General features: G+C 56.5%; 2 protein-coding genes across 2 annotated transcripts in view; one reads left to right on the forward strand and one right to left on the reverse strand.

The window, feature by feature from the left end:
* Positions 1-8659, forward strand: part of CYTH3 (cytohesin 3) — an 18451-nt gene extending 9792 nt beyond the window's left edge. The window contains exons 7-12 of the mRNA XM_030888658.2: positions 20-168; positions 355-466; positions 5272-5348; positions 5414-5485; positions 5594-5748; positions 5828-8659. Of these exons, the coding sequence (XP_030744518.1) occupies positions 20-168; positions 355-466; positions 5272-5348; positions 5414-5485; positions 5594-5748; positions 5828-5900 (638 nt within the window). The 3' untranslated portion in view covers positions 5901-8659. The remainder of the gene's footprint in view (positions 1-19; positions 169-354; positions 467-5271; positions 5349-5413; positions 5486-5593; positions 5749-5827) is intronic.
* A 100-nt stretch (positions 8660-8759) lies between these two features.
* USP42 (ubiquitin specific peptidase 42) overlaps positions 8760-22935 on the reverse strand; it is a 34965-nt gene continuing 20789 nt past the window's right edge. Inside the window, exons 8-17 of the mRNA XM_045286122.1 lie at positions 22215-22326; positions 21014-21154; positions 20771-20871; positions 19298-19451; positions 17447-18163; positions 17254-17348; positions 13898-15331; positions 12317-12618; positions 10767-10807; positions 8760-9770 (exon numbers count right to left, since the gene is read on the reverse strand). Coding sequence (XP_045142057.1) covers positions 10800-10807; positions 12317-12618; positions 13898-15331; positions 17254-17348; positions 17447-18163; positions 19298-19451; positions 20771-20871; positions 21014-21154; positions 22215-22326 — 3064 coding nt within the window. The 3' untranslated portion in view covers positions 8760-9770; positions 10767-10799. The remainder of the gene's footprint in view (positions 9771-10766; positions 10808-12316; positions 12619-13897; positions 15332-17253; positions 17349-17446; positions 18164-19297; positions 19452-20770; positions 20872-21013; positions 21155-22214; positions 22327-22935) is intronic.

A 22935-nucleotide genomic window follows, 5' to 3' on the forward strand; every position in this document is an offset into this window, starting at 1 on the left:
CCGTGCCCCTGTGCCGTAGACACCTGCTATGTGCTCTCCTTCGCCATCATCATGCTCAACACGAGCCTGCACAACCACAACGTGCGTGACAAGCCCACGGCTGAGCGCTTCATCAGCATGAACCGCGGCATCAACGAGGGCGGGGATCTTCCTGAGGAGCTGCTGCGAGTGAGTGGCCCCCCATGACCCAGCGCCCTCCCCTGGCTCTCAGACTGGGTTTCCGCAGGCGGGGTCTCTCTCCTTGACCATTGGGTTAGCTCAGAACCTCTGGCCTTCTTAAGGCCGGCCTGCCCCTTCCTCCTGGTCTGAGTGAACCCCGCTCTGCAGTGCCCTCCCCCCCTCCCCTCTGAGCAGAATCTGTACGAGAGTATCAAGAACGAGCCCTTCAAGATCCCAGAGGACGACGGGAACGATCTGACGCACACCTTCTTCAACCCCGACCGCGAGGGCTGGCTCCTGAAGCTGGGTGAGTGCCAGAACCCTCAGCTCCTCCTAGTGCAGCCTGAGGGGCAGGGCAGGCGGGCGCCTCGCTGCCCACCCCTCCCCAAGGTTCAGCGCAGACAACATCCAAGCGAGCCTCTGCCCACCCCCGAAGCCAGCACACACACCCCTGCAGGGACCTCTACCACCTCTCCCTCCGGGCTGTGACGTGAACGCGTGGTTGAAACTGTGCCTTCTTGTTTCCTTCTGCCTGTGGCTCCCACCTTTCTGTTCTGTGACGGGCTCCCCTGCTTGTCCTGCGCTAGGAGGTACGTACCCGGGGGCTCCCTGCCCCTGCCTCCTCTGCTGCTCATGTCTCATGCCGGAAGCGCACGGCATGCTGAATGGGGACAGCTGGGACCCTGTGGTTCTCTAGGGTGCTGGACTACGTGTGGCCAGCTGCCTCCGTTAAACTCGGTGAGCAGACGCCAGGCCCTGTTGGCTCCCTGGTGCACTCTGCAGCTGAGGGAGTTTCCTGGGTCCGTTTCAACAGCAGGACCTGTGGCCCTTCCTCCTGACATCCAGCCCGTGTGTAGCCCCTCCCCGGGTGCCTTATGAGCACAAGAGAGGGGTGGGCAGGGAGGACTCTGGAGGCCTTCTAGCAAGGAGGAGATGATAGAGCCGTGCTGGGGCTGGGAGGGTGTGAGCAGGGCTGGGGCGCTCCTTCCAGTTTAGGAGTCTCCCTGCTGGCCTTTGCTCTCCTGGCCTTTCCCTGGTGGGTGCCCCCTTGAGAAGAATCCGGATTTCACCCTGGAAACCTCGTTCCGAAAGCTGTGGGCCCTGGAGGCCGTGCTGCCCCAAGCCAACCCAGACTTTGTGACCTGGGGCAGGCAGGTGCTCGCCCAGGGGACAGGAGTGGGGTGCCTCCCTTGGCTCCGCGTGGCTGTGGGCGCCCTCTGGTGGCACGTCGGCGAGCTCCTGGTTCCCTTTGTGATCCTTGGTTTGTGGCCGCTGGACTCTGTGGTGGCTGGGAATCTGCAGCCTTCGTTCTGTGACCTTGTTTGCTCTCCCTCGTCCTCCCCCTGTGCACTCTCTGTGCCCTGAGCCACCCGCTCTCCCTTGGCGTTGCCGGCATCACTGAGGGTCGTTCAGAAAAAGACCTAGGTTGCCCCTTCTTTCTAAATTGTATTTTACCGGGACTCTTACAGCTCTTACCACGATCCATACATACAGCCATACAAGCACATTTGTACATAAGTTGCCATCATCTTTTTCAAAGCATTTTCTTTCTACTCGCGCCCTTGGTATCAGCTCCTCATTTTTTCCCTCCCTCCCCCATAAACCCTTGATAATTTATGTATTTTTTTCATGACCACTATCTCCCCTCACCCACTTCACTGTTGTCCATCCCCCCTGGTAGGGGGTTATATGTTGATTATTGTGATTGGTTCCCCCTTGCTCCCCCCCCCCTTTCCCTTACCCTCCTAGTGTCACGACTCCCCTTATTGGCCCTGAGGGGTTCATCTGTCCTGGATTCCCTGTGTTGCAAGCGCTTACTGTATCCGTGTACATGTTCTGGTCTAGCGGGATTTGTAAAGTAGAATCAGGATCATGATAGTGGTGGGGAGGAGCATTAAAGAACTAGTGGGAGGTGATGTGTTTCGTCGGTGCTATACTGCACCCTGACTGGCTTGTTTCTTCCTTGTGTCCCTTCTGATAGGGTGTCTAATTGACTACTGATGGGCTTTGGGTCTCCACTCTGCCCTTCCCCTTATTCACATCAATTTGATTTTTGTTTTTTGTTTTGTTTTGTTGTGTGTCTTGGATGCCTGATACCCAATTCCATGAACACCTCATGATCACACAGGCTGGTGTGTTTCTTCCATGTGGGCTTTGTTGCTTTTCAGCTAAATGGCTGCTTGTTTATCTTCAAGCCTCTAAGACCCCAAATGCTATATCTCTTTTGATAGCCAGGCACCATCAGCTTTCTTCATCACATTTGCTTATGCACCTGCTTTGTCTTCAGCGATCGTGTCCGGGAAGGTGAGCATCACAGAATTCTGTGTTAGTAGAACAAAGTGTTCTTGCATTGAGGGAGTACTTGAGTGGAGGCCCAATGTCCCACTGCTGCAGTAATACTTTATAAATAAACATACATACATAGATCTTTTCTCTTATCATTCTATATAAATGTATTTACATATATACATGCTTGTATTTAGACCTATATAAATGTCCTTTGCCGCCTAGTTCTTTATTTCCTTTTACTTTCCTCCCCGCCATCATGTTTGGCCTTCATTCGGGTTTTGGTAATTCCTCTTGGCTACATTGCCCTTGATCGAGCCAGCTGCGCTGTCAGCATTGCCACCAACCCTGCTGCCAACAACCGAGCTGGCCAAGGGCCCCTGGGCCACAGGCTGCCTACTGGACCTGTGTCCTCCTGGACCTCCGTCTGGCCCAGCAGCCTGTGTGCTCAACGGCACTGTCTCACGGGCTGCACCAAGACCGTGGCCCAGCAGCTTGGAGAACCCTGGGCGCTGCCACCCAGAGACAGCAAGGGTGGAGGAAGGTGCAACTTGTCGAAGGTGAAGTGTGACGTCCATCAGGACAGCTTGCCCCCCAGGAGAGCCCACTGGCCAGCTCCACAAAGCAGGCGTGGTGACAGGTGTGGGGCGGAGCCCAGGGACAAAACCAGGGGAGCCCCAACAATGTGCTGGAGGCTGAGTAGAAGGCAAGTGCTGGGAGCAGGCCTTGAAGGCTTTGGGAGTTTGAGTCGTACTGAGAACTGGGGTGTCCTAGGGGACCTCAAGCTGGGAGTCCCTTGGCCAATTTTCCCTGCCAAAAGCTGCCTGGTGCTGAGGCCAGAGAGGGAACCCTGGGCCTGTCAGCACCCAGGAAGGAAGTATTTGGAAATGGGGTGCTGAAGGAGGTGTGAGGGACAGTTGCAGGACAAGATGGGGGGAGGTGTCTTGAGGCCACCGTGAGACAGCCTCCCTTCTGGCCAGACTCTCGGGCTCAGGGAGGACCTGGGACGCCACCAACTGCGTCCTTTTCTCGTGGACTCCAGATGCCTGGCGTGTGCAGATTGGGGACAAGACTGAGCTGCCTTGAGGGACTCCTGGGTCCCTAGTACCGTCCCTAAGAGACAGCCAGTGCAAGGCACAGGGTGGCCAGGAACACCAGGCCAGCACTGGGTCTTGGGAGAATGGACAGGCCAGCAGGCTGAAGACAATTCCCCCCTGCCCCATGGAGACACCTAGCGAGAGCCCCAGTGAGGCTGCTCGGGACAGAGTGTGGGGCAGCCCAGGTGGAGGTGGGAGACTGGGCAGGGGCAAGGGAGGCAGACAAGTCAGGCAGGGCAGGAAGAACATTCAAGAAAGGGGGGTTCCTTCCACCAGAGCGGGCTGTAGAGCCAGGGCGTGCACAGTGTGGCTGATGCTTCTCCTCATGTTCCTGGGGATCAGGCACAGGGACACCAAGCTGGTGCCCACAGATGGCAAGGTGGACAGACACGGTGATGCCAGAGCCCCCTGGACTTTAGAGTGACACGCTGGGCCTCACTGGGTTTGAGCTTCGAGGCAGGGCAGGGCTGCCTGGGGCCACAGGGTTCCACCACCCACAGCCCTGCTGGGGTTTCTCCTCTAGTGTCCGCCTCCTGGCCCCCCTACTCTTTAAATCAAAGCCCTGCCACAGGCCGCAGGAGTCCCCCAGCTCTGGAATGACATTGGGCTTCCAGGGGTCCCACCTAGAGGGTCCCTTTGTTATGTTACGTGGCCCTCACAGCAGACCTTCCACAGTCCTGTCCCCCTCAGCACCGTGTGGCTTCCTGAGTGTCCCTGACCCCATACTTCTCCCCACCCCTCACCTCTTGGCCCCTCGCACCTCCTCCCTCCCCTCCCCTCTCTGTACCACAGTGCACTGCATCTCATGCCACCAGGCCTCACCCTAAACCATCTCTCACCTCCACACCCACCCTATGCCTCCCCTCTAATCACTGCCCTCTTCCCCTCCCCTCGACAGAGCCCGCTGCCCCAGACAGACCGCACTGACTCATGGTCTCTGTGGGGAGAGGCTTGGACCTGGCGTTGAGGACAGACCCTCGCCTGATAGACTACCCACCTGCGGTGCCCCAGGCCCTGGGGAGTTATTGTCCACCTTGTAGCCTGGGGCCCCTGCCTGTGTTGCCCACAGTGTGTTTTTCTCAACTGGGGAAGTAAAACAACCCTGCTTCTCAGTGTGGCTGTCTCCGCTCCTTGTCCTTCGTTGAAGGAGTCTGTCAGGAGCTGGGTGAGATGCATCCCTGTACACGCTGGGTCTCTTCACGAGATTTGTTCAGTCCAGTCATTCCCTGGGCGAAGGGTAATTGATTGTGATGGATCCCAGGGCTGCCCCAAGTATCCCATAATGCGATAACAACCCGGCGTAACCAGATCAAGCCACAACAGAGCTGGGCGGGCAGCCATGGCTGCATCCTGTGGTCCTCTCCACATGGGGAAGGGAAAACCATCCATCATGACTGACTGCCGGGAAGCGATGATGGAATTACCCAGGGCATCTGTGGGTGCATGCACAGGGGCTGGCACTGCGCTGTCACCCGGTTTTCCAGCTGCTGGCATCGGGAGCCCAGTCGCCTTGCCCTCCAAGCCAGCAGGGCTTGGCTCCAGCCTTCTGACGATCCGTCAGACTGTGGAGCGTTGGCCCAGGAGCTAAGCTTAGACCCAGGCTCGTTTCCTGGTGACATCCCCCCAAAGTCAGCAACTTTGTGTGTAACTCCCAGGGTCCCCCAATGCGGTCAGGCCTGGGCACTCATCCGGCCCCACTGCCCGACTCATGGGGCCCTTCTGTCTGCAGGGGGCCGAGTGAAGACGTGGAAGCGGCGGTGGTTCATCCTGACGGACAACTGTCTCTACTACTTTGAGTACACAACGGTAAGCGAGGGCAGGGCCGGGCCCGTGGCCCAAGTATGGACCTGGACGTGCCTTCTCCCCCGTAGGATAAGGAGCCCCGGGGGATCATCCCGCTGGAGAACCTCAGCATCCGTGAGGTGGAAGACCCCCGGAAACCAGTAAGATGCCAGACACCCCCCCACCCCACCCCCGCTGCGAGTTGGAGGACAAGCGGCTGGACGCGGCGTGGCCCTGGCTGACATGTCCTCTGTGTCTCTCCCTGCCAGAACTGTTTCGAGCTATATAATCCAAGCCACAAAGGGCAGGTGATCAAAGCCTGCAAGACGGAAGCGGACGGGCGCGTGGTGGAGGGGAACCACGTGGTGTACCGGATCTCTGCACCGACCCCCGAGGAGAAGGAGGAGTGGATCAAGTCCATCAGGTGAGTGCAGGTGCCCGGGCACCTGCCGGGGGAGCTACCTGCCTGCGAGGCCCTGAGCCTGACTCCCCCCTCTCACCAGAGCGAGCATCAGCCGGGATCCTTTCTACGACATGTTGGCCACGAGGAAAAGGAGGATTGCCAATAAAAAATAGGCGCTTCCCTGGCTCCCAGGTGAAAGAGAAGCCAAAACCCCATAGCAGAAAAAGTGGCCGCTGCACCCTCCTGGGACGTCCTCTGGCACCACCCAATGCACGGCCTCGGGGCTCGAGGGTGGTATCCCTTGTCCCCCAGAAGACTTGCCGAGGCCCTGGTTTCTGTGCCGGGCTCGGGCCTCCGAGGAAGAGACAGTGGGGGCCGGGGACCAGGCTGCGCGCAGAGACCAAGGAGGGCGATGGCAGCCTGGGACCATCGCCATGGGTGGGTGTCCAGAGTGTTCTCCCTTCCTGCTGATCTTCGGGTCGGGGTCAGCCAGAATTGCTGCACGAGGACCGCAATGGTGATGATGGACAGACGGATGGACGGACGGTCGGGGACCAGGCTGCCACCAGCCACGCCCACACACTAGCTGTGCCAGAAGCCACCATTTTATAGCAACACAGGAAAGGAAGAGCTACCACTTTTTTTATTCAGAATTTTTTCCTCAGATATATAGGATTATAGCTTTTATATGCCTTTTTATATTCTGAAATTATAATGAAAGATACTTACTTTCTAACAGTAGTATTTTTAGACTGGCAGCTATAAATTTAACTCCTGGACACAGCAGATGCTGTGCACTGAGAAAATATATATGCAGCACCCAGAGGGGTCTGGCAAGGGAGGAGTTGGTGCCAACCGGCTGGTGCCAGACTCGCCTGCTATCATCAAGTAGGGAGGGGCCCTTAGGGGTTCTTGGGGGGTCACAAGCACTTGGGGATGGGGGAACGGCCCGATGTGTGATACCGCCTGGGGCCACTCTTGACTTTCTTGCCCCCACAAATTCCTCTTTGCAAACACTTTCTGGAAAGCAAATCATGAAGTACCAATTATGTTTCCAAGCAGGGTGGCCGCACCCCACCCCTCGGGCTTTTTCCCTGGACACACAACTGCCGTGTGGTTGAGACCATGCACACATCAGCCTGACATGGGTCAGGCTGGCTGGCTGGCTGTGGACCACATGCCTCTCTCTCTCTCTCAAGCCCTCATTTCCTGACCTTGCCATAACATGACCGAATTTGCTCAGGTCGTGATCGACCCTGGAGCGGCTTACAGCGATAAGCCGTGCTCAACTAGCCTCGACCATGTTTTCTGAGACCTCGCCTCCCCTCTACAGAGGCCGAGAGCAAACGACAAGCCAAGGGCGACGTCTAAAACGCAGCCCTGGTCTAGACCAAGCCAGCTCGGAGCCCGCCGGAGTCGGCCAAGAAAGTACAGAGTGGTGGGTGCAGTGAGCGGGCTCAGCCCCGACGTGGGGTGCCAAGTGGTGCTTTGGAGCTTCAGGAAGGGCTGGGTGACAGGGCCACAGCCTTGAAGGCACCCCCCCCCCATGCTGTAACTGGCACAAGAGGCTTTGGCACCAGGGTCGGTGACCGCCTGCCCTCTGCACGACCTTGATGCTCAGCCCAAGGGGCGGCCCCTCTGTCTCCGAGCACATGAAGTCAACTGAGACTGCGAAGGGGCTCCCAGCCCGTAACCCCCCACCCCCACTCATCAAACCCACTTCTGTTGGTGTCATCCCAGGCTTTTAGGTCTTGGCGATTGTACCAATACCTCAAATCTGCACCTTTGGTTTTGAGAAGGCAGTAGTCGGCGTTCTCAATGGGCCTGACTGGAATTATGCAACTCTGCTCCCGTCTTCCACATCAGACAGGCTTTCACAGCCAGGGCAAGGTGAGGGGTTGCTCAGTCTGTTTCGAACCCAGGGCGACCACTCTCATTTCCCGCTTCCCCCCACCCCCTCAGACGTGCCCCAGCACAGGCTATTGTGTTTGGACTGTAGCCTCAGAGAGGTGCTGGGAAGCAGGAGCTGGGGGGCCTGGGTAGGGGTGGCGGTTGGTGTCTCTGCTGTGGCCGTCTGAGGGCTCATTCCTGGCCAAGGCTGCTGATAGAGCTCTGCAGACAGGACACGCAGTGCTTCCAGCTGGTGACACACCGTCCAGTACCCCAGGCCTCGTGAACTGGCAGGTGTTTGCGTGGTGGGCCCACAGCTGTCTTGGCTCCGGAACACTCTCCTGGCCAGGGCAGCCGCCTTGTCTCCTCACGTGGGCAGCCTGGCTTGCTTGCCCGACTCCAGCCTGATCGGTCATCCATCCTTCCCACCTAGCTTCGCAGCTCAGTGCTCCAGGTAGCAGTTCCACCTCTGGCCAGAGACACGGCTGCCTCCAGAGGCACAGAAAATGGGGGTGGGGGGCCTTTGGCATCCACCAGCACTCTGGCCTGAGCCCCATCCTGAGGCTGAGTGGACTGACCCTGGGCCCCAGACAGATGCCCATGTTGCAGGGCCAGGTGGTGGTTTTGTTGCGTTTGGGGGAAGGGGGGGTGAGACATGGTGCACTCAACAGGAGCTCTGTACCATGAAGCAGCACTGAGTGCTGAGCCCGCAGTGCATCCTGCACAGGCCAGGTGCTGAGATCTGCATGGATGTGCTGGCTGGGCTACGGGTCTACTGTAGACCAGAAACTACGAGTTGTGCTTTTTTCTCTCCTTAGAAAACATTTCTATTGACAGTAAATGTCGTATGTATATAATGTACATAGATAGGAATTTCTGTAATGTTTGTTCCTTCGTGTATATACTTCCACAACTTGCATGAAGAAATCCTCTGTACTTTGTATCTTGTCGGAGTCCGTGGTTGGTAAAACCGGAAGGGGTGTGCTGTAAAGACGCTGGCAAATACTGTGCTCACTCAATAAATAACCCATGTACTGCTGAACGAGACTGGCTCAGGCTGGGTTCTTTGAAGCTGAGACGCTGCGTGGGGTGGCCTCGGACGAGGACTGGGGGAAGGCCGGGAAAAGAGGCGACTGACAATGTTTAATTTGCTGCCATTTATATACTATATAAATTTTACATGCTGTATATTTACAGTGGGGCAAGTGCTTTTTAATCTTTAAAAAAACAAAGATCAAACTTGAGACATCTCTGAACAACGCAAACGGTATAAACCATAGAGATTATTCAGATAACGAACTGTATCACATACAGTTTTCCCCACGCCATCTCCTGATGCAGGACCAGTGGATTATAAGTGTATCACAGTTGGATAGCATATCCATATTAAAAATAAAATCACAGTATGGATTTGTCTGTAACTAGGAACGTGAAGGGACCAAGTGGAAGCCTCGGCCGCCTGTACCATAGAGTCGAGACAAGAGACACTGTATCAAAAAGGGTTCAGTAATAAAAACATACTGTGGGCTTTACAAATAACGTCTGGGTTATACATTCATAATGTAAATACTCATCATAACTGGTAAATTGATTGGAATAGTTCCACAAAGTTCAAAAACAGAACTTGTCTATAAAATACATCTTCAAATCTTGAATACAACTAAAATAGGGAGCAAATTGGTTCTGGTATTGGACATGACAGAGCACAGACGGCTCTCAACGGTCTGGCCGAGAGCTGTGCTTCTCTCAGATAGGTCTTCTAACGTCAAGACGCCCACTGCCAGCGGCGGTTCTGTGATGATCCCACGGTGGCCTGGCTGGGCATGGACCAGGTGTCCAGCTGGGAGGAACGAGACATGAACGACGAGGAGTCAACCTGAGTCTGTAAGTAAGCAGCATTTGAGATGTTCTAGTCCAGGGCATTAGCTTCAAGGTGATTCACATACACGGCATTTACAATGGTCAGCAGTCGTAGAAAGTGTTCATCCATTTGGGATCGGGGCAATTAAGAAAACGTAAAAACTGAAAAAAAAGTTCATGGTAAAACCTGTACAGTATTTACTAAAGAAGCACCACGCAGATTTGAACAAGGTTATTTTCTATGTTTATAATTTAAGCTGGGTTGGGGATGGCTTCTGTTGAACACGTTGAATCTGAAAGGCAAGAGGCAGCGGCATTAGCCACTCGGGGGAGGCGGCTCGAGCAGAAGACCTTAGGGGGTTGCCTGCGCCTGCGCCCAAGTTGGTCCCTGGGCTCCACCTCTGCCTGACGCCTGGGATTCCCCACTAAGAGGCTTAGGTCTCTTTCCTGTGGGTACAGGCAGGAAGCAGGTTCGCATACTGCAGATTAATCATCAGGAGAAAACTCAAAATTTATCCAAACACCATTGCTTTCTAATGGACACAGTTGAGCAAGATCTGCTCAAGGGCAGTAGGGGTCCCTACTGTCTCCCTGGCCTGGCCGCAGAAAGTACAGGGGAAGAGCATGGATGGCCATCTTCCTGGGCCACAGAATAAAGTCCCGGTCTCCTTGAAGGAGACTGCAGTGTCCATCCATGAGGCACCGCCCCTCAAACAGCATAGCTGTTCCCCTGGCCTCCAGGACAACCCTGCGTGTGGGGTCAGTGCCGTTGCCTGGCACACTGCCACCCAGTGCTCGTAAGTGGGGCTCACCTCAGGGTGGCCAGGCCACATGTCCAGAAGCAGAGGGACACGAGGGGAGAGCAGAGATCACCACCTCCTTCTGCCCCCAGGCCTGGCCCTGGAGCTGGGGTTCGCCAATTATCAAATGACCCCCCCCTGACTCCTCAGGCGGGAGTGTGCCTGCCCGTCTCCTGCTGAGGGCAGACTCCATCCTGGCAATGCCGGGAGAGCTCAGGCCGGGCACGGGGTGAGAACTGGCCCTAAGTTTTCTGGGGACAGAACAGATGCACTGTGGACAGGTTCCCCACTGCTCTGCCCAACCTGCACTCCCCCTTCACCCAGCTCCTCAGCCAGGCGATAGCACCCTAACATTTCTTTCCACGTGAACTCTGTTCTCCAAGTCCTTTATCAGCCCTGTCAGTAAGCATCTCTCTCTCTCTCCCTCTCTCACACACACACACACACACACACACACACACACACACACAAAATATGAAAACAGCTTACCATAACTATCGAATTATTTTTAGGCCAGAGTTTTCAATCACCTAGAAAACAAAGGTTAGGACACAGTTTAAAGATTTTGTACAATTTTGTGTGCATATTTAAATGTTTACATTCCACACCTGTGCTCTGGAGTGTGCTGAGAACAGGCCGGGTCAGTGAGCAACTTTTCCAAGTGCCTTGCAAAAACAGCGCGCTCACCTAGTAGGTGAGGGACCATGTGAGAAGGATGCACCTGCAGCTCCATCAGAAAGGCCAACACCACAAGCACCAGACTGCGAGCTCGAGGCGACTGACAAAGGTGGAAGGGACAGAAGGCAAGGCAGGGGGCAAGAGACGCAAGACTGTCAGGAAAGGATGTCTGTCTTCCGTCCAATGGGAAGGGTCTCCTTTGAGGAGGGGAGACAGGGCAGGCCTGGCTACAAACCAAGCAGCCTTTGGTACCAGTGGAAGCCAGAACTACAAGTGACACGGCAGCCTGAGACCCACTGGGGCAGCACCAGGAACCTGCACACTTCAGGCACCCTCGCCTTCTCACACAGCCAGAAGGCAGGCCACTGACGTCCACTGAGATGGCACAGCAGAAGCTGGTCCATCCCTCCACAGCACTGTGGCGGGAAGCCCGTCACATGAGCTGCACCTTGGAAACTTCACGCCCAAGGAGCGAGCAGTCACACACACGTGCTGTGAAACCCCACCCCCACCTAACAAACAGGTAAATGTACAGAAACCCAGTGGGTGTCGGGGTGGGAAGAAGAGGGGTGGGGGAGTCTGTGTGTGGGGTAGTGAGGTCATCTGGAAAAGGCCAGCCAGGGTGGGGGCCTCACTGCTAAGTCCTGCAATTCAGGTGCGGACACTGTTGAGGCACATGTTTCTCAACACAGACGCTGGAAACAAGCTGGCAGGCTGAGCCCAGGCCCAAGGCAGGCTGACTAGCCTCCAAGCGTGTCCAGCACTCGCTGCCTGGCCAGGGTCAAGAGTCCTTGATGGCAGATTTGAAAGTAGGGAAGGGGCGGGGGACAGCAGACGTGGAGCAGGAACCCAAGCCCCACCACAGCCCAGGCCGAGAACTAACGCTTCCAAGGAGTCAGTCGAGACCCCACTCAACGCCAGAACCAAGAACATTTTGAGCAAAAATGCTGTGACGCATTCTCGCCTTAAAGGAAGCACCTGGCTGGCATGGTGGTCACCTGCTCAGCTTAAGGCTGGTGGCCTGACCCCACCCGGCGCCCTGTGGGGGAGAGGTGGCAGTCAGCTCTGGGCCTTGGAAACCCCGAGGGGCCACCCTCCTCTGTGTCAGAGTCGCTAGGAGTCGGAACCCACTTACTGGCAGGGGGTTTCCTGGCCCTTAAAGGGGAAACACCGGGGGTCCCAGAGTCCAGTGACCAGTGTCCACACTCAACCTGTCACAATGCAGTGCAGTCTCAGTGGGGGCGGGGACTCTCACACATTGTGCCCTTCCACATCCTTTGTGGATTTTGTCCCTGGTCAATTGCCTTCATAACTATTTTACTTTTCATGAGACAGAGATTTTCTCTGCTCTGAACTCTTACCCTGGCCGCACTCAGAGAGACGACCCTTGTCATCCCGGCCTTCCACCCGCAGGTGTCTCGTCTTCTCTCGGCTGGGTCCCAGGCCCTCCAGAGGCAGGCTGGCAGGGAGCGGGCAGCTGCCCTGGGCCCTCCGCACAGAGTCCGCAGTCTCAGAGGTGGGGACCTTGGGCAGGTGGGGTTCAGACTCCCTAACAAAGTCCTCTGACTTCCGTGAGTGCCTCTTCTTTTTCTTCTTCTTCTTCTTGTGTCTGTGGAGGTCGGCGTCGGAGCCCGCGGCCGAGAAGTCTGAGTCCTGCTGGTGCCTGTGGAGAGAATGCCCAGAACAGCACTGTGAGCGGGGGACACACCGGGAAAACTGCACAGGATGGGAAAACAGGCCGTTGCCATTGCAGGCCTGCTCCAGTCACACCCTCCTCCTTGAGCTTCAGACCCGCCCCCCCTAGCTCTTCACTTGCACCCCCCAGGTCTCTCAAGCCTCTTGGGCGGGGTTTGGGGGTGTCTCCTCCGCCTGCAAGTTGTCCTGTGTTTACACAGGACTCGGGCAGTGCTTCCCAGGGCTCCCAGGTGAAGAGCTGCCAGTGAGACCAGGGCCCTTCTGTCGCTTGTCAGCAGTCACCTACACATGGGTTTCCGACTGACCAAGGGAGATGGAGGCCAAGGGGGTGTGGGCCCATCTCCTGCCACTGACAGCCCCTGGGGCTGGGGCGGGGAGCACCACCCCATCTGGGGAAGGAGAGCGAGACCTCTAGTCAAAGCCTGACCACCGAGCAGCAAACACACTAGCAGGAAGGAGGGCGCTGGACCGCTCACTCAAGGTCAGCTGTTTAAACCAACAGCAGCTTCTGGGGAGAGACCCACAGGAGCAGTCCTACCCTGCCCCAGAGGGTCGCTGTGAATCAGCATCGACTCGGTGGCATGGAGTTGGTTTGGTCCCATGTCTCACACCACCTCCCTGGAGCACGGCTGCTGGCACCATCTCTCCAACAGCCTTGGCTCTGTGTGTCCACGTCCCCCTAGGGTCACACGCACACATGCCCATGTTTTTGCACATTTCACACACTATAAGCCTAGAGCAGTGTTCCTCAAAGTGGGTGGTATCACGCCGGGGGTGGGGGGTCGGCAGAGGAGCACTGACTGGCATGATCCAAGGGGGCTGCCAAAGCAGATGCCTACACTTCATCCTGGGTGATGGACGACAGGACACATGTTTCTAGTGGCCAAGGGGAGACGGGAGTTATTTTTCTTCTGAAAAGGGGGCAGTAGGCCAGATCCTATGGGGAACCTGTGGCCTGGGGCCAGCACCACTTCTGGCTGCACTGGGCAGACCATGGGCCAGCACTGCTGCCAGGCCCAGAAGTGGGCTTGTGCCTCGTGGTAGCAGCTGCAGCGGGCAGTGGTCAGCCAGGCACCAGGTGAGCTGGGGTAGGACCGCTCAGCTGAGCTTCAGACACCTGTTCCAGCTGTGAAATCTCAACACCCCAAATGAAGCAGCAGCCAAGTAGTCACAGGTGCGCTGCGGCCATCCCTCACTCATCCTGTCCCTTCCCTCAGCCTGTGTCCACCCCGAGCCCCGAGCCCTACCTGGAGTCCCGATCGCGGTGTTTGTCTTTGGATTTCTTCTTCTTCTTGGACTTCCTGTGCTTCTTCACCTTCGGCTCCTCCAGGGGCTCCTTGGGCAGGCTCCTGCGGTCTCTCCTCTCGGCGTGGCTGCCACCCAGCTCCACACTGCCATACCGCCGCTTCCGAGACTTGCTGTGCTCCTGGAAGCGGACGGGCAGCGGGCAGCCGAGCTCCTCTGTGCCAAGTGGGCCTTTCTCAGGGTAGAGTGGGAGCATGTGGGGTGGGCCTGCCCAGGGGCTGCCAAAGGGGTGCCGGTCCTTGTCCTTGTCCGGCAGCCTGTGGCCCTTGCGGCCCCGATAGTAGTCCTCACAGGGCCGGCTGCTGTAGGCTGCCATGCGGCCGTGCTCCCGCTCGCTTCGGAAGGCCTTCCGTTCCCGGCCATCATGGGCCGAGGACAGACTGTGCCGGTCGTGGTAGTAGCGACACTTCTCCCACCGGGCTTTCTCTGGGTAGGACTTATCCCGGCCCCAGCAGTGCTCACTCTCCGAGTGGTGGTACCGACCCCACTCTTGCTCTGAGCCGCTCCGGAGTCGTGGGGGCGGGTGGCCATGCCGGCCCAGGGAGTGGCGCTCGTTGTGAGCTGGGTACTGCTGGCTCCCGCCGCAGTGCTCAGCCTTCTGCCGGTCCTGCCGGGGCCGCTCATGGGTGTGGGAGAGCCGCTGCAGCTTGGGGGCGCGCTCCTCCGTCTTGCTCCTGCCCTCCCTGGCATACTCACCGCTGGAGGAGCGGTCTCGGTGGTTCCGGTAGTGGCCCCGGTCCACTTTCCGGAGGCTGCCCATTTTCTCCTTGGCCGGAGAACGGGCTGCGGCTCTCTGGCCAGCCTGGTTCTCATCTCCCCGCACACCAGTGCCTGGTGCAGGGGCACCCTCCGAGGGGTGTTCAGGGAGTGGATCTAACCGGAGGGAAGGCAGTTCTCGGGGGGGCCCACCAGAGCTGCTAGCGAGGTCCTCCAGGTCCCGGCATTTCTCGCGACTGATGAAAACCACAAGTTTATGCTCACGTTCGTGATCAAGGCTCAGAGAAGGAGCTGGTGTCCCCTCGGCCGCAGTGTCTGCCAACGCTGGGCCCTGAGAACTCTCTAGTGATGTCCCGCTTGTGTCTTGGGGTGCTTTCACCTGATCCACGGGTACGTCCCCGGGGTCACAGGGTTGAGTGTGCAGGCCGTCCTCTAAGGGGCTCTCAGTGCTCGGCACAGGCTCCGGTGGCATCGCAGGGGTGGCGACTTTGGTGGACTGGAAGCTGGGCTCCGAGTTTATGGGTGGCAATTTCTGGGACTTGCTCCCGAGACACGGAGCTGCCTCTGGGGTCTCAGTGGGGCCCAGAGGGCTGCTGCTGGCCACCTCGGCATCGTCACCATCAGGAACCTCAGTGGGGCTCTTCTCCACGCCCGCCGCACTGCAGCCCCCACCCAGAGGAAGAAGAAAGGCAGGCAGTTAGCTTGTCTGCTTCCTGACACTTTGTCGCCAGCTTAGAGACCAGCCCTTCAAAACCCCCAGGTCCCAATAGATCCCCCTGCTCCACATGTCGGCTACAGCCCAATGTGGGCCCTGTCATCACTACAAACAGATTTTTTTTCTCTCCCTCACTGGATAAAAATACAAAGCTTTGTACCACGTCTGTCTCCTATGCCGTTTCCCAGCCCCCACGGTTCTGCGCTTCCCAGTCCTCCTCCTGAAGACTACGGCGCAATCCTCCAAGTCAGTGTGTGACACAGAGCTGGGAGCTGAACAAAGCACTCTTTTCGCCTTTAAACTTGCCTGGAGTCTGAGAGTTCCTACAAACTATGAGGAATCACGGGCCTTCCAAAGGCACTTTTTGTAGTGAGTGAGCCTTTCCTGACCTTCTGCAGGGAGTGAGCCTACCCCATGAGATTTTGCTAGCATCTCAGGACAACAGGTCCCTGCCAGGAATCAGTCACCATCCTGTAGTGGCCTCACTGTTGAGAGGGGAGACCCCTGGCCCAAGCACACCCATGCCATTGATGCTGAGGAGCTGGTCAGCTCCCCGTCCGGGATCCAGGGTCTGCGGAACACCGGGCTCAACTGGGAAGGAAACAGCGAGGGTCCCGTGTGTGTAAGCCCAGGGCCGGGGGGCTGCCCGTCCTGCTGTTCACCTCACTCCAGCACTCAGGGAGGGCAGGCCCACCAGCTAAGAACCAGTCTGGAAATGAGGGCAGTGCTTGGGGGCTGCCACAATGATGGGGGACCCCCACAGAAGAGGGCACCCCCCATCATGAATTAGTGTCCTGCACCTTACACTGCTGGCAGCCTTTGAGGGAACCCCCGGTCACAACAGTGTTTGTACAACGTTAATCGGCCATGTTTGTCCAGAACCACTGGGTAAACCCAGAGCCAGTGGAACTCAAGTCACGAAACACACACCTGCAGAGCACCAGGCTCTAAGCACTGCCCCACACTGCCTCCTGCAGACGGAGCCGGGCCTGAGGGAGAGCCCCTGAGTCTGGGGTAGTGCAGCCCCCCATAATGACACCACACACCAACTACTGGCTCTTTACAAGTGCCCTTCCCTTCCAAGGTGGTGTGCGTGATGTCAGTACAGAGTTCTCAAAAATTAACATGGCAACAAGTTCTGCTCATGAACTTCATTTCACAATAACACAGCAGGCACTAGAGAACCCAGCCCTAGACCCTTAGCATTGCCTTCAGACATCTGTCTGCTTGATGCAGCCCACCCCAGACAGTGAGGAGGAGGCAATGCAGGAGAAGAAACCCTTAGGGTGAACTTCCCCATTTCCATGGACTTGACTCATGTTTCCAACTCACTTTTCTAATAGACAGATTAAGAAACTCTATAGGTACTGTTCAAAGAAGCCCTGATGGCACAGTGGGTTACCAGCTATGAATCCCAAGTTCGACAATTCAACCCAGCAGCCACTCTGAGGGCAAAAGATGAGGCTGTGTGTTCCAGTAAAGAGTTACAGCTTCAGAAACCCACCAGGGCAGTTTACTCTTGTCTACAGGGTCACTGTGAGTCAGCACTGACTCAATGGCAGAGAGATCTGAGTTTGATAGCCCTTCTTCAAGGAGTCCCTGGCAGCACGGAGGGTCATCACATAAGCTAGCACAAGGGACCCTGTGGCTCAGTGGCCTGCTAGCTGGACTCTTCATCAGCAGGTCGGGGTTCAGCCCAGCCACTTGGTGGAAGGAAGAAGAGGCTGTCTGTCCCCTCGTTGTGGAGTCAGTGTCCACTTGACAACAATGGGTTACGAGAGCTAGCCCTGAGCATTCCAGGATCAAAAAGCTATTGATGGGCTCCACACGGGGCGGCCCACTGTCCAGGAGCTCCCCTTGCTGTACCTCGTCTCCTCCGTGGAGCCTCTCACTGGGTGGCCGAGCTTGAAGGTCTCTAGGACGTTATCTTCCAGGAGGGGAGGCAGAAGCGCAGGCATCAACTAGAACGAGGAAAAACACAGGCTGTCTCATCTGGGGCCACCCACAATGAGCCCAAGGGAGACCCTCCAATCGGACCTGCCCCCCGCAGCATGCTCACCTTTGTGGGGAGACCATTGGCCTTAGGAAAGGGGTTGTCTGAGAGCGGAGCGGGCAGGGTGAGGCAGCCGGCACCGTCAAAAGGCAGGCCATTTTCTTTCGGGTTGCTGTCCGCACTGCTAGCACCGTTGAGGGCAAGGGTCACCGGAAGTCCATGCTGTGTGGCCGCATCATCCTCGGCGTCCCTAGCAGAAGGCCGTGCGCTCTCGGCCGGGCCCAGACCGTTTTCCTTGCTGAGGCCCTTGGACTCCTCATCAGACTCTTCGGACGACTCGGCGCCATAGGGGACCAGGACGCTGGCGTTGAGCTTGGCCTTGCCATTCACCACGGGCTGAGGACAAGGCTCGCCGGGGCTGAGCTGTGCGGGGCCTTTACTGGAGGCTGACACTGGAGAGGCGTGCGAGGTAGACTGTGCTGGGGAAGAGGTGGTGACGGTGGAGGAAGGGGTGGGCTTGGAAGGGGTCTCCAAAGAGCTGTTATGGAGGCTGGGTTGAGGCTGACCTTGGCGAGTGGGCAGCTTGTTGTGGATACTGATGGTGATTTTCTGTTTCTTGGGGTGCTCTGGTACCACCGAGGCTCTGTTGCCCGGCCAGTTCTGAACGGAAGTGGAAGCATTCACAGGACCAGCCCTGCTCACACTGGGGTTGCCATTAGGGCTCGACAGGGAACTGCTTGGCATTTCTTTCAGGGGCCCCGTGCCGTTCAAGTGAGGCGGGTTCTGTAGAGAAGAAAACCACAGGCAGGTCAGAGTCCCGGGGCAGTGAGTGTCACAGAAGCATACCCCAGTCTGGCACTGGCCCGACACGCTGGACTCTGGGACTCGGCTCCCATCCCCTGAAATAACTGCCCTTTCTCTCACCTGGCTCCCCAGCACCACCTGTCTCCCAGGTCATGCTCGTGGGAGATTCATCCAGAAAGACGGGCAAATGTCTGTCAGAGCGAGAACTAAAGCACAGCCCTAAGCCAGGCGCCCCACTTGGTGGAGGCTTGTTGGGGGAGTGGAAAGGCAGTACAGGAGGAAGCCGGAGAGCTGTCACAGGCAGGCAGAAACAGAAGGGGCCAAGGCCAGCATGCCCTCCAAGCCTCGCCTCTCACTCCACCCTGGCAGGCTTCCCACGCCCAACGACAGGGCGTATTTACCTAAGGCCAATGACCAAGTCGAACCTCAGGAGAAAACTCTGGCTCAGAGGTGGATTCTAGCTGGTCTTCACTATGTTTTCTTAAATCTCTGAATGACTTAATGCCCTAAACGTGGACTGATTCACGTAAAAAGTCAAAGAGCCTAATGAAACAGCAGTGACTCCCCTGTGCTGCTCCCCACCAAGAACCCTGAACCTTGCCTGCTCAGCCCCCAGAGGCTCCCAACCCAGGATCATGGCCCCCATCCAAATGTTGCCCAGGCACCTCCTGATTCAAAACAAATGGAACCCCTCAAACGAAAAAGCTTCCATCAAGTCCAGTCTGGTGACAGTAACCCTGTGGGACAGAGTAGAACTGGCCCTGCAGGTTTCCGAGACAGTAACTTTTGACAGGAGTAGAAAGCCTTTTTTCCCTCCCGAGGAGTAGCTGGTGGTTTTGAACTGCTGATCTTGCGGTTAGCAGCCCAACACATAACCACTATGCCACCAGGTCACCAGCAGGTGGGATCAAATAGATGGCTAATGGTGACAGCAAACACCCAAACTCTCCCTGACCACCACACTCGCGCTTGGGTTCTCTGTGTGTCGTACACACAAGGCTGAGGCCTGTGAGCCTGTGCAGAGGAAGACCTGGCACTGCCTGCACGGTGAACTCGAGCCTGAGCTGTGATGCGTACAACTTACAAGGGGCTGTCCCACCTACAACACGTTACCTTAATCACGTGGGAAGGGAGCTGCGGGCCAATGAACCCTGCCGCGGCCTGCTTATTGCTGACCACCCGCTGACTGTTGACCGGCCGGGGGGACGACTGGCCCGGGCTGTGGGTGGAGTGAGTGAGCTCCCCTCCATTTTTCACATCGTGGGACCTGCGGGAAAGAACGCAGTGCCCTTCTAGTTACACAGTCGTCGCTGAGGAAGACACCTGGGAATTCAGCGGCAGCTCCCAGAGCAGGTCAGGCTGAGCCGGAAACACACCTGCAGGTCCCATGGCCCCTCAGTCTCCTCCGTGGACGGAGGTGGCTAGCAGGGTTCCTCACGCAGGGATGATGGCACTCATCAAAGTTGAAAACTCACTGCCACTGAGTCAGGGCCGGCTCACAGTGACCCACCTATAGGGCAGAGCAGGACTGCCCGTGTGGGTTTCTGACTCTCTCCTGGAAGGGGTGTGGGGGGCGGGTCAATGGTATTTGTTCTGAGGGTACAGCCAAGAGCTGGTCCTCCTTTCAATAGAGGCTTCTCACTGTGAACATGCCCCCACGGGTGCCATGAAGAATGAATGGGAACAGGCCACAGGACAGGCCCTCGCCCTGCGTCGTGCCGCCCGAGCGTGCGTGCCCGCAGATGCAGGTTGGGTGGATGCGTCTGCCTTCAGTTTGTGGGGATTGGGCAAGAGAACAGTGAGAGTTCAGGCTGCCCGCCCCCATAAATACTGAAACCGTGAAAAGTAAACCAGAGGACTTTATAAAAACTACTTCCAGCAGCTGCATCAAGAGATACAAAGTTTCTGCTATTGCTGGGCATTTCAGGAGAATTATACCTGGAAGCACATGTCAAACTTTTCCAGAAGGTCTGTTTCTGGAAATGGAATGGCAGGTCAGAGGGTGCACCAGTTGTGGAGCAATTGCTGATGCTGGCAGAAGGGCTAGCCCAAGAGGGTGGCCCTGCCCCTGCTCGGAGAGGGGAGAGGCTGCTGCTCAGAGACCCCCTCATCAGCCCCACCCCAAGGTCCACCTTGGTTGCTGCCTACAGCTAAGCTGTACCCCCACGTGTGCCAAGGAGCTGGGGGCCATGGCAAATGCCACAGCAGAGTCAGCTCCCTTAGCCTGCTCACCAGGTGCTTGCGCAGCAAAGCTACTGATCGAGCTGCTATTTTAGCCCGACTGCCATCACGCCTCCAAGTCAGTCCCGCCTCCCAGCGACCCCACAGGACAGAGTGAGCGGGACGGCTGCATGGGGGTTTGAGACTGTCAATCTTTACAGGCACAACCAGCCTCATCTTTCTCCCAGGGTGGTTGGTGGGCTTGAACCACAGAGCTGGCAGTTCCCAGCCTGGTGCTTAACCCATGGCATGCTCAATCCTGATGGACTTTTCCATGAACTCTTTGAAGCTCCTTAGTATGTGTGTACTGTATACACATATAAAAATCATTTCTGATGTAACAGAAAATCTGTTTCCAAGACGTACCTGATATAAAAGAGAACGTAAGCTTGTTGACTGAGAACCGATCTAATGTCACTGGTGGAGACGATGGAGTCGTTCATTTGGTACCAGAGGCCATTGCTAGCCTGGAAACAACAGCCAGTAAGACAGGTTAGAACTCATTAGACAAGAAGAACGTGAGGAATACAGGCAGAAGCCTGGCCCCAGAAGGCCGCTGCTCTGCAGCGTGGGTCCCAGAGAGCCGGCAGCAGGCCCCGCGAGGCTTACTTTTATGTAGCAGAAGTAGTGGCCAGCGTGGCAGTTGAAGCCGGTGTGCACCAGGACTGCGTACAGGACGTAGATAATCGGTTCTCCGTTTGGTTGCGACATGTACGGTCGGATATCAAGATACTCAGGGTATTTCACCTCCTAGACAGGGTGGAAAGAGGCAAAGGAGCATCATCTCTGGAGGCCCAAATCAGTTGCCACTGCTCTGCTAGCAGGCCCAGCCACCGGAAACCCAAGCCTCTGCCATGGTCCAAAGGACATGCCGTCTGGCCTCTCCCCGAGGCGAGGAGTATTTGGTGCAGCCCCGCTGGGTGCTATTTTTCCCTCTTAGCAACTGGAGAGATACATCCAAGTGTGTTCTGCAAATCCACCCCAGAAGACAGGAGGAGGAGGAGGACAATGCTGGACTTGAGGCATCATGATTTTTAATAATTCAGGAATAGACTGTTTTATTTCTACTGCATGCTGCTTTCCAAGCACCTTCAGTCTTTACGAGGTGGGGATAACATGGCGACATTCAGAGTACTACGATCAGCATGGACGCCTCTGAAGGACGGTGCTGGAGAAGGACACTGAATAGACCCCCGCCTCTGTCTGGGAGAAAGTACAGCCGGAGTGTTCCCAAGAAGCAAGGATTCAGACACTTCATCTCAGTCTTTGGACAAGCTTTGACAGGGACCAGTTCCTAGAGGAGCCCAGGCTTACGAAGTGGATAAATTGGTATGTGTTCTGAGAATGTAGCTCACGGCTCCTTCTCCTTTTTCAAGAAAAGAGAAAGGCCCACAAGTCACTGGATTGACCCAGTGGCTGCAACAATGGGCATGCCAACTGTAAGATGGCAGTGTTCCCTTCTACTGTCCCTGGGGTCGCTCTCGACCGCCACCACCACCGTGAAGCGGAGCGAGTAGCAAAGAGCAGACTTGAAGGAAAGAGAGGCAGGCAAGCAGGCAGACAAGGCCTCCGGATTTCACATCAAACCAGCGCTCACTCTGCATGACCATGTGAAAGACAATCTGACCATCAGAAAGCCTGGGAGAAACACACTCGCCAAACCAGGGGCTCCAGTCTGTACCAGGCCTCCCCATTCCCAAAGCTCCTGCCTGGTGCCGTTTACAGCCATGCACAGTGTCCAAGTTGGAGGATGTGGAGAGGCTCAGCAGAAAAGGTCCTTAATGCGTGGACCCTAGCTACTGCTACCCACCTTGGCAATTTTCCCACCAGTAAAATTTGCAAAGCGTTTCAGAGACAGCGTGAGAACATTGGATGATCTGTGTATGGTGAACCGCTTTGATGCTGGAACCATCTTCTTACACCTGGAAATGAACAGAAACCGAGTGAGCAGATCCATGCCACCACCTCCTGGGGTGGCAGTTTCTCCCTTCCCAGGAGCATTCCAAATTCACTCCCAAAAGAATCACAGGGGCCCTGGAACAAACCAGTGTGCCCTTCAAATGCCATGCGATGCCAACCACCACCGTGTGAACTGCAACAGCAACTGGAGGCATGGACCACCCCAGCAGGCACAATGTGTGTCACAGGGCCTCTCTGGCAATGCTGCGTGCAGGCCTGAGCAGTGGGGACCCACACAGTTCAAGGGTCACCTGCAAATTAAACTCAGGTTGTCCATGCCCGGGTCAGCACCCACCATATGCTGTTCAGGGCTCAGCCGCAGCCCTGATGGCAACTGCCACCCCTTCATTCAACAATAAGCACAGGGCAAAGAGGGTGGGTGCCACGTCGAGAGAAACCAGGGTAACCCAGGGTCTCCTCAGTTCAAAGCAGCTGGAAAGGAAGAGCTTCTCAAGCTGGCTTCCGGTCTGCGAAAACCAAGCCCTGACTTGATAAAGGACGAGAAAGAAAGACCTGAGACACCGGTGGAGTGAAAACTTGGACACAGCTAGTACACCCTGCTGCCCCCTCCC

The sequence above is a fragment of the Echinops telfairi genome, unplaced genomic scaffold (genome assembly GCF_000313985.2).
Source record: "Echinops telfairi isolate 266 unplaced genomic scaffold, ASM31398v2 ScPeMD7_5;HRSCAF=22, whole genome shotgun sequence".
In the NCBI taxonomy this organism is placed as follows: domain Eukaryota; kingdom Metazoa; phylum Chordata; class Mammalia; order Afrosoricida; family Tenrecidae; genus Echinops; species Echinops telfairi.